This window comes from Andrographis paniculata, unplaced genomic scaffold (genome assembly GCF_009805555.1).
Source record: "Andrographis paniculata isolate CXL003 unplaced genomic scaffold, ASM980555v1 Contig70END, whole genome shotgun sequence".
NCBI lineage: Eukaryota > Viridiplantae > Streptophyta > Magnoliopsida > Lamiales > Acanthaceae > Andrographis > Andrographis paniculata.
The window spans coordinates 495,307-505,925 of NW_026137607.1; the positions used below are offsets into that span (position 1 = coordinate 495,307).

General features: G+C 23.8%; 1 protein-coding gene across 2 annotated transcripts; it reads left to right on the forward strand.

The window, feature by feature from the left end:
* The first annotated feature begins 5,527 nt into the window (after positions 1-5,527).
* LOC127264537 (cyclin-D3-1-like) lies at positions 5,528-7,263 on the forward strand. Of its 2 annotated transcripts, none has more exons than XM_051294115.1 (4): positions 5,528-6,247; positions 6,340-6,541; positions 6,634-6,764; positions 6,852-7,064. In XM_051294115.1, exons 1-4 carry the CDS (start codon positions 5,741-5,743, stop codon positions 6,876-6,878), a joined length of 867 nt encoding a protein of 288 aa, XP_051150072.1. In that variant the 5' UTR covers positions 5,528-5,740; the 3' UTR covers positions 6,879-7,064. The 2 variants fall into 2 exon arrangements, with proteins under 2 accessions (XP_051150072.1, XP_051150071.1); XM_051294114.1 differs by having other exon boundaries at positions 5,531-6,247; positions 6,857-7,263.
* The last annotated feature ends 3,356 nt before the right edge of the window (positions 7,264-10,619 follow it).

The window sequence follows — 10,619 nt, forward strand, 5'->3', positions numbered from 1 at the left end:
AATAAAGCAAATCTCTACCAAATTAAATTCGGCCAACTGAAAATAAATAAATAAAAATGCACACATATACACTTATAAAAAGGGCTAATTAATTGCAGCAGTTACGTATGTACAACAGCAGCCATCACGTAGCTGTTGAAACCTCACTACTAAATAAATTAAAATTAAATGTAATAATAACAATATTAATAATAAATATAAAGAAACATTAATCTTTTTCCTTTAAAACAAAATATAGGGAAAAAAAATTATTTTGGTCTCATTATAACCAAAATTCGTCAATTTTAGTCTCAATATAAAAATTTTATCAATTTTGATCTCAATATAATCAAAACTCTATCATGTTTTTTGTCTCAATACAACCAAAACTCATCATTCTTGGTTCCAATATAAATTTTTTTTTTGTCAATTTTAGTCTCAATATAACTAAAATTCATCATTTTTTTTTTCAATATAATCAAACCTTATTTTTTTTTATCCCACCGTTAACAAACCGACGGAAAATGCTGACGTGGATTTGCAAGATTGTGCAATTTATTCGAATATAAATATAAGGTTTGATTTCTTTCACGTCAATATTTTCTGTCGGTTTGTTGACGGTGGGACAAAAAAAGATAAAGTTTGATTATATTGGGACAAAAAATAATGAGTTTTGGTTATATTAAGACTAAAATTGATAAAATTTTTATATTGGGATACAAATGATGATGTTTGGTTATATTGAGACCAAAATTGATAAAATTTTTATATTGAGACCAAAATTGATGAATTTTGATTATATTGAAACTAAAAATGATTTTTTTCTCCAAAAGTTATTTCAGTAATATTAGATTGAATATATATATATCTATTAAATCATAAAAATAATATGTTGTAATTCATATAAAAAATAAATGTATTTTAATATTAATGTATAATTATTTTTATTATAATAAAAAATAAATATTTTTGAATAAAAAATGAAAAATTCTTCTATTACTTGTATATAAATGACTAATTACCCTTTTAATTATTATTTTAATAGTACAAATTTTTATTCTTACCTTTTGGCTACTTGCTATGTATATACTTCCTCCATCCAATTGTAATTTTTTCATTTGATTTTTGCAAGTGAATTAAAGAAAATTATTATTTTATAGATATATAGTGTTAAAAATAATGTAACGTGTATTTTACATTTAAAAAGTAACGCTGAAAAGTAAAAGGTATGAATACTTTGATATTTAGTTGATAGTTACTTTTCCTAAAAACATAAATGAGAAATTTTGATTTGGACAGATTAAAATGAAAAATGAAAAATTTAGTAATGAATTGAGAGAGTATTTTTTTTTTTTTCATAAATTGAATGAAAGCTAAAAATAAAGGTAAATAATTAAATATACTTTCTCCGTCGACCTTTAAGGGTCACGTTACATTTTGAGTCATTGTACTTAACATTAAAAATATTTTTATATTTGTATGATTTTATGTACAAATGTCATTCTATTAGTATTATAAGACACTAATGAAAGTATTTTTTAAATTTTTACTTAATTTGTACTATGTTTAGATATAATAATCAATATCCAAAGATCAACACATACAAAAACAAATGACACCCTTATAGCCGGACAAAATTAATGTATAGACAATAAAAATTGCACAGTATTTTTTTTTTTTTTATTTTTTATTTATCCCCATCTAAATACCATAACACAAAATGACAAATTTATTTCTATTTACGTAATTATCAATTAAAAAACTAAAATAAAATAAAATAAAATAAAAATATTGATTGGAAATACGTACAATACAGAGAAAGAGTAGAAAAAGTGAAAGTATGGGAAACTTTCTTCTGAGCCGGTTGATTCCTGCAGAGTAAAAAGTACATTGACCATGCCACGCATTAATTAATTATTTATATTTTATTTAAATTATATTTAAAATTCATTTATTCTTAACAATTAATTTTATTTATTTAAAGTAGGAATAGGGAACTGGAACTTCGACTTCAATAATTTATTCAGACTATAATGGGCGACCATTTATATTTTCCTTTTATTTTTTAAATAAAAAATCATTTCTAAACAGCTCGATCTCAAATTTATTATTTTTATTACTACTTATGATTCGCTTTATCCGATTTATCTTGTAAGATCTAATTTGTAAGTCATTAAATTCGGCCGAAATTTATCCATTAAATATTTGAAAAATAGTACTCTTTCCGTTCCACCGAAATTGAATCATTTGATTATGAACAAAGTATTTAAGGTGATGATGTTTAATTAGTTAATAATAATTACTTATAATATTATTATATTATTTTGTTGTATGATTAATAATATTTATATTTTTAAAGTACATTTAATATATATGATTATAAAATTAAAATATATGTTTAAATATTTAAAAATTATATAGCAATTAAAAAATATATGCAATATAAATATCATTTTATAGAAAATAAAATTTTCTATAATATAAGTAAATAAAAAAATATTTTTTTTATTTATAATTAACATAAATCAATTTTATAAAAGATGTGTAATTTTAAATATTTATTTTTTGAAGAAAAATGTAGAAATAAAGAAGTTTTGAGTGAGTCCTGTTGTATGTTATGTAGTTAATTAAGTTGATTTATATTTGTTAAATATATTTTGATTTAATAATTTTTACCAAAATTAAAAAGGTATCAATTGTTACAAGACAGACAAAAATGAAAATAGCGTCAATTCTTGTGGGACGAAGGAGTAGTAACTAAGAGTTCCTATATCATAACAAAATATATATATAAATTTTGTGTGTGCACTTTGAATTTTTTTTATATTAAATATAAAAATTTGTGTATGTAATATATAAATATAATAATATTTTACTTTAAATTATGAAATTTTATAAATAAATTAAGTATTTATAATATATTAATATATTATGCTCTATTTGTTATTCAATTGTGTGCTCATTTGACCGCACACAAGTTTTAAGAAAAATAGATAAAAATAGAAATTCATACTTTTTTGGGTAAAAAAAAAAGTAGAAAAAATAGTACTCCCTTCGTCCCAATACAATAGTCATATTTGCCAATTTTGTCCGTCCCAAAACAATAGTCTCATTTTCATAAATAATCATATCACTATAAAACTACCCTTATATTTTATTATTATTATTATTACACAATTGTCACAACTTTTTATATTAATACACTCACAAGGGCAAAAAAGTCTTTTATCCGTACTTTTTATCCATTATCAATATAATATCAATATTCCTTAATTCACGTGTCAAACATAATTCAAACTATAATTTTTGAACGAATGAAATATTTTTTACTAAAGAAGAAAACGAAAATAAATGAATGAAAAAAAAAAAAAAACATTTGGATAACAAATATAGTATAAATAAGTTACTGATATTAGTTCAACATCATGTCAATAAAAAATTATTTAATGAACATACTTCATTTTTTTAATATAATTTATAAAATTACTACAAATAGATAGGAGAAGAAAAAGTGTAGAGATAAAAAAATATATATATGTATATTACTTAATAGTTAAAATAAACATTTATTTTAGGGATAAAGGTATATATTATGGGTTTGGTTGACCAATAATTTTTTCTATTGCATTCTCAATATATATTTTAATTATCTCACAAAAGTTAGTATTTTATTATTTTTATCACAAAATATTATATTAATTTTTTTAAAAAAGAAATTAAAATCCAAATTAATATCCAATTTAAAATAATTTCAAATCACAACTAAATAAACATGTAACAATAAAGATATATAGAACATAAATACTTTTAAGGCAATGTAAGTAAATTTTGTGTGTAATATTTTACATAAAAAAATAACACTATATATCAAATAAAAATATATACTTGATGTTATATATAGGCTTTGTTTAGACCGGGATTTTCGAATATTTTTTAAATTTTGAATTTTTTAAAATAGTAAATAATAATTATTTAATATGGTATTTTATGAAAATAATACTTAATATGATATTTTAAAAAAATAAATAATCCCAAAGTTTTTAAAAGCAGAGCCAATGTTTTGTAAATAAAAAATTAATATTAACAAAATATTGAAAAAATGTTTGTTTGGGTATTTTGATTTATTTTTTACTATTCATAATTTTTTTCCACTGAAAATATAAATCAAATATCTATTTTTATATTACAAAAAAAATAATTAATTTTACGCTATTAAAATATTATATCAATTTTTTTTATATTATATAAAAAAACTATTTAAATATATAAATTTTATTATTTAAATCAAAACACAAAATAAAATCACCTAAACAACCACACATGTAAAACACACCCTTATTAGTTTTTATAAAAACTATAATTAGAAAATAATTTAAAAATAATATATCTATGCAAGAGTATAATTAAAAAATAATTAAAAAGTAATATATATATGTCATAATTCAAATTACTATTTTTACTATTTTCGTCAGTCATACTCAAAAGTATCAATTTTTCTTTTTAATAAAAATAATCATATAATAATGCAAAATATACACAAATATAATATTATACATACAATTGTCTTTACATAAAGTCAAATGACAAAAAAATCAAAATTTATTACATAATTTTATTATCCAATAAAATATTATTATTTCTTAGTTTACTATAAAATTTTAAATGACCAATTTCAAAATAGACGGAACATGTATATTAATAGAAATAATTATTAAATAATGTAAATAATTATATATTAAAATAAATAACTAATTAATTTTATTAAAATTAAAATAATTATAAATTATTATTATAATACATAATGATTTTTTTTTGTAAAAAAATTATATGAAATATACCGAAATAAAAATTGTGGACAAATTATTTGTGATTAAAAAATAAAAGTTTTTAAATTGTAGATAGATATATTTATTTTTAAAAATAGTAATACTAAATTATAAACACTTCATATTTTATTTCCTAAAGATATATTTTATCCTACCGCCTACAAGGTCAAATTTACCTTTTGCACAATTGTAGTTAATATTAAAAATATTATTATATTTGTATAATTTTTTTTACAAATATCCTTATATTAATATTATAAGACACTAATAAAAATATTTCGGCAATTTTTTCTTAATTTGTGTTACGTTTTGAAATAAAATTAATATTTAAAGATCAACATGAAAAAGTAAATGAGATATTTAAAGCCGAACGAATGTAGTATTTTCTTAAAAATTGAAAATATAATGTATAACGATATATTTTATTAAAAAAAATTAAAAAATTTGAGAATTTAATTAGTGAAAATAAGATATTTTTGGTAAAAAAAACAAAACCTGATACATTTGAAACGTAAATACGGTAAAGTGATGTACCACACGGCGGCATTTGATTGGAGGGTCCAGGACCGTGCGAAGCACCCGATTTAAGCTAAAGAAGTCTCTGCAAGTGGGCCCACAATAATGGGCCGTCACACGTGTCGGCCCATTCTGATTTGGGCCCAAATACTCTCTCTGTTCTTTTCTGTCTCTGTCTCTGTCTTTCTCTCCCTCCCTCTCTCTCTCACACACACGCACGTACAGAGTGAGAGAGAGAGAGGCAATGGCGAATCATAAAAGAACATCAGAGAGCGGTTTCTCCTCCGACTTTTTTCCTGAATGGAGATGGCTGCTGCTTGGAGCACATCTCTAGGCCTCTCTTTCTTTATCTATCTCCACTGCAACTTTATTTGACTTATAATGAGCGCACGCCTTGGAACTCTTCTTCTCCGAAGAAGATGCCGATGTCTTCTCGCCAACAATCTTCCAATCTCTTCTTCCTCGATGCTCTTTATTGTCAGGAACAGCATTGGAATAACGTAATCGAGCTGGAATCCCGACCAATTGAAGAAGAAGACGACGACGACGCCCAATTCGAGCCTGGACCAAACCCTAATTCTTTGCTGGGGATTTTTGGGGGGAATTCGCGCTTCAACGACGACGAGGAATTGAAATTCCTGTTGAATAAAGAGGTTGAGAATGGATTCCGCGGCGGATTTGAGTGGAATCCGGGTTTGATTGAAGCTAGGGTTGAGGCAGTGGAGGGGATAATTAGGGTTGTTGGCCATTACTGTTTTTCTGCACTCACTGCAATTCTTGCCATTGATTATTTCGATAGGTTTCTTCAGAGCTGCTTTCGCCCCCAATTTGAGAAGCCATGGATGCCTCAGTTGGCTGCTGTTGCTTGCCTTTCCTTGGCTGCTAAAGTTGAAGAAACTCAAGTCCCTCTTCTTCTAGACCTCCAAGTATACATACACATACATTCATATATATATAGATAGATATATATATGATCTCTCTTTCTCTCATCTATCTTACAAATTGGGGTTTATTGCAGGTGGAGGAAACACAGTATGTGTTCGATTCAAGAACAATTCAAAGAATGGAGCTTTTGATACTATCAACGCTGAAATGGAGGATGAATCCGGTGACTCCTCTGTCATTTTTGGAGTGCATTGTAAGAGGGTTTGATTTGGAGAGCCATTTCTGTGGCAAGTTTATGAGGAGATCTAAGAGTCTGCTTTTGTCTGTCATTTCCGGTGAACATAAACATCTTACTAATGCTATTACTATTATTTTCTGTCTCTTGATTGTTGTTGTCTAATTATGTAAAGAAAAAAAAATGGTTCAGATTGTAGATTGATGAGGTATTCTCCCTCAGCAATGGCTGCTGCAACAATGCTGTATGTTATAAGCAGCCTAGAGCCCTCCATTGGAGTGGAATCTCAGGACAAATTGGCAGCCATTCTTGGAACCAACAAGGTTTTTATTTGATTTTATTACAAATTGGGATGTTGTTCTTACTGCATTTATCGATGTTTATGTAAATCTGATGAACAATTTGATTAGTGCAGGAGAAAGTGGAGGAGTGCTTGAGGGTGATGCAAGAAGCAATGGCAGCCACAAGCAGAAAGAGGAAACAGGAAATGAGCCCAAAAGGGGGATTGGAAATGTGCTTCAGTTACAGCTCTGATAGCTCAAATGAGTCATGGGGAGTGACCTCAACAGAGCAGCCATTGTTGAAGAAGCTCAAGAAAACCTTAAATGGACCAGAGGGTACTACTGCAAGTATGTGATTATGATATTGCCCAACTGTCTGCCATTGATTAATATCTCTTTCCCATATATGTGATATGATATGATTGAATAACATTTGTATGAATTCTACTAATTAGTTAATATGAAATGCCTTTTCTTGTATTCAATGTTTTGCAAGAATGAATTGATGGTATCAAGAGTGGTGGTGCCTGGTCTCTGGTCATATGTTGTGTGTGGGCATTTTGATTTTGTTTGTCTGATAAGATTATTGGTGGGGTGGGGTTGGGTTTGTGGATGGATGTCTGTCTGTCTTGGTTGAGGACCATTTTGTGGTAAATAAAAATGGTTGGCATCTTGTCGGCATAGAGCCAAGAAATCTCAATACACACTCACAAGTATAAATATATATTTTCAAACTACTAATATATATTGCTATTTAGAACCTTAAAAAAAATACTATATGTATATATATGTGTTTTTGAATTCTACTATATTAATAAAACATTTTATCATTTTACATAAAGATATTAAAAATAAGTATATAATTAAAAGAACCCATCAGGTAGGTTCAAAGGGTTGGATGAATCCAGCTGCCTCACTTGGATGATGATATGTTAATGTTATTGACTTTGCTTTTCTTGCATACATGTGCCCTTTTCGGTCCCCTTCTAATAATATTAATGATAAAATAATACTCCCTCCGTGTCACATATCGTCTTCGTATTTTATAGGAGGGATGTAATTAGTAGATAATTAAGAATATATTAGAAAAAATAATTATCATATAATACAAATAATTATAAATTAAGATTAAGATAACTAATTAATTTAATTAAAACTTAAAAAAATAAAATTAAAAAGTTTAAAATGAGATTAAAGTGTATAATCATTTTTAAAAAAAAAAAATGACATGATATAAGGGACGGACAGAAACAAGTGGATATGGGAGTAATAATAAATAATAATAATTCCTTAATAATCTAATGTGAATAATAATAATGATAAAATAATAATAATAATAATAATAATAATAATAATAATAGTTCTTTAATAATCTAATTGATTTGTGAACTTAATTTACAAATTATTATGTTCAATGAGGATTTATCCATAGCACATTTGAATAATGGACTCCAGCTTATAACGTTATAAAAAATACTTTATCCCATTTTTTTCGTCTATTATTTTTATTTTTGTACGTTTTACTTTATTTATTACTCTCTCTGTCCACTTACGTTTATATATTTCTATTTTGGGACGTCCAATTAAAAAGTTAAAATTTTATTAAATACTCTATTTTTTTTTAACAAATACCTTTACTTTACATCACATCATTACTTTTACACAGAAAAAACAAGGGCAAAAATGTCATTACACTACTTTTAACTACTCACTATAATTACTGCGCCAAAAGTAAATGTAAACATTGTAAGTGGAAGGAGAGAGTATTATTTTTTAGAAAATATAATTATACACTTTAATCAATAGTTTATAATTTTGTAAATTTTCATTATTATTTAGTTATGTTAACTTTAATCTATAATTAATTTTATTACATTATAATTATTTTTACTAATACACTTCTTACTAATTATATTTTACCTAAATTCTCGTATATACGTTAAACTGAAAGCACAAAATGTGACCTAGCGAATAATAATAGTTCCACAGGTTTAGGGTTTAGGGTATGGAGAATAGTTCAAATTTTGATGCTTTCAAGTAGAAAAAGAAAACCACAAAAATAAAATAGTTTGAATTGAATTTAAAATTTTTTAATTTATATTTAAACAATATTAATATAATTTTTTATTTTCAAAAAATATTAAATTTAAGTCGTAAAAAATAATTAACACAAGAAACACAGCCAATAAAATTATTGAGGGTTTGTACTTTTAGGGTGTGTTTGTTTGGAGGATTGGATTTTAAAAACAGTATTTATTCTATTTTTTTTCCCTAAAAAATCAAATCAAACATTTATTTTTTATTTTTTTATATTATAATAAAAATTAATGTTACATTTAAAATATCACATCAATATATATTTATATCACATTATGTAGCTATTCAAATTCAAAATTTTTACTATTTAAATTCCAATTCAAAATCAAAACCGAATAGTGTGATATGTCAAGTTGTCAACCCATTTTGTATAATTAGGGTCTATTGAGAAATCAAAAGGGCGATAAAATGATGAAATTGGTTGGGGGGGACAAGACAAGGAAGGATGATGATGATATGTTCTGATTTGGGCTAATGTTGTCAATTTTTGGTTCTTTAGGAATTTATTATATTTATTTAAATATGATATTTTATTTCAAAATTATAATTTTTTTTTAATAAAAATCAAAACGATTATATATATATATATATATAATTTGAATTGAATTAATTTATTTTTCCTTGCACTGTTGTTGGTAGTTAGAAGAATAGACTTTAGTAGTAGTGTGTTTTTCAAACCCAATTATTAAAATTATTTAAAGCAGAAGAGACAATTTTGTGTGTGTATATATATATATATATATTTTGATGGATATAGAGAGAGAGAGTGGGTTCCACTTTTATTTTCTTATTTTAAATTCATTTTCAACACTTAATAATAATAATAATAATAATAATAATAATAATAATAATAATAATAATAATGTCTTATAATACTAATAAAATGATATTTATACAAAATGTAATATAAATTAAAAAAAAGTTATAAAAATATTTCTATTAGTGTCTTATAGTACTAATAAAAGGTATTTATACAAAAAAAAAAAAATTATTCAAATATAAAAATATTTTTACTATTGAATACAATGATGCAAAATATAAATATAATTCTTAAAAACACGAAATAAATACTTTTTTTTAATGTATTTTCTCTTGGGAGACTTAATTTACAGGTTATTTGATTCAACCAATTATTTACACATAACTCATTAAAAAAAAACAATTGCAAATATCTACGTGAAACAAATATAGTAATAATAAAATTATTATTTTTTTTTTTTATTATTATTTTATATATATATATATATATTTTCTCTTCTATATCCCAACCCCTTGTCAAAACAACAATCATAAAACCATTCAATTTGTTAATATTATAATTACAATATATATATTGTGTTTTACATTTAATTTTAGATGCAAATTTAGGATTTAAAAATAATAATAAATTAAATTAAATTACTATCTACTTTGATAGAGATTGGTATTTGTTTTGATAAATTTTAAATAAGAATTTGTTTTTAATTAATATATTAAATAATAATATATTTACTTTAATAATATTCTTCCATCTCAAATAAAAATATCCATTTAAATTTTCATAGAAAATAAAAAAACAATAATATTTTATTAATTAATAAAAATATATAAAATAATTTTTATTTTTTTTTTATCATTTATACTTTATATATATTTATTGATATATTTGTAATTTATATAAAAATAAAAATATTTTAGTATTAGTATGTAATTATTTTTATTGTAAAAAAAATATGTTTAAATAAATAATAAGAAAACTTTTAGTATGACAAAATGAAAATTATAAAAATGAAAGAAATTTGCCAAATAAAAACCAAAATT

What these genes read in the sequence shown, in the direction of transcription:
- LOC127264537 (XM_051294114.1), top strand. Translation starts at nt 5,741, where the DNA reads ATGCCGATGTCTTCTCGCCAACAATCTTCCAATCTCTTCTTCCTCGAT. An exon ending in CTCTTCTTCTAGACCTCCAA is followed by an intron (nt 6,248 to 6,339) that starts GTATACATACAC and finishes GGTTTATTGCAG; the next exon opens with GTGGAGGAAACACAGTATGT. An exon ending in GCTTTTGTCTGTCATTTCCG is followed by an intron (nt 6,542 to 6,633) that starts GTGAACATAAAC and finishes AAAATGGTTCAG; the next exon opens with ATTGTAGATTGATGAGGTAT.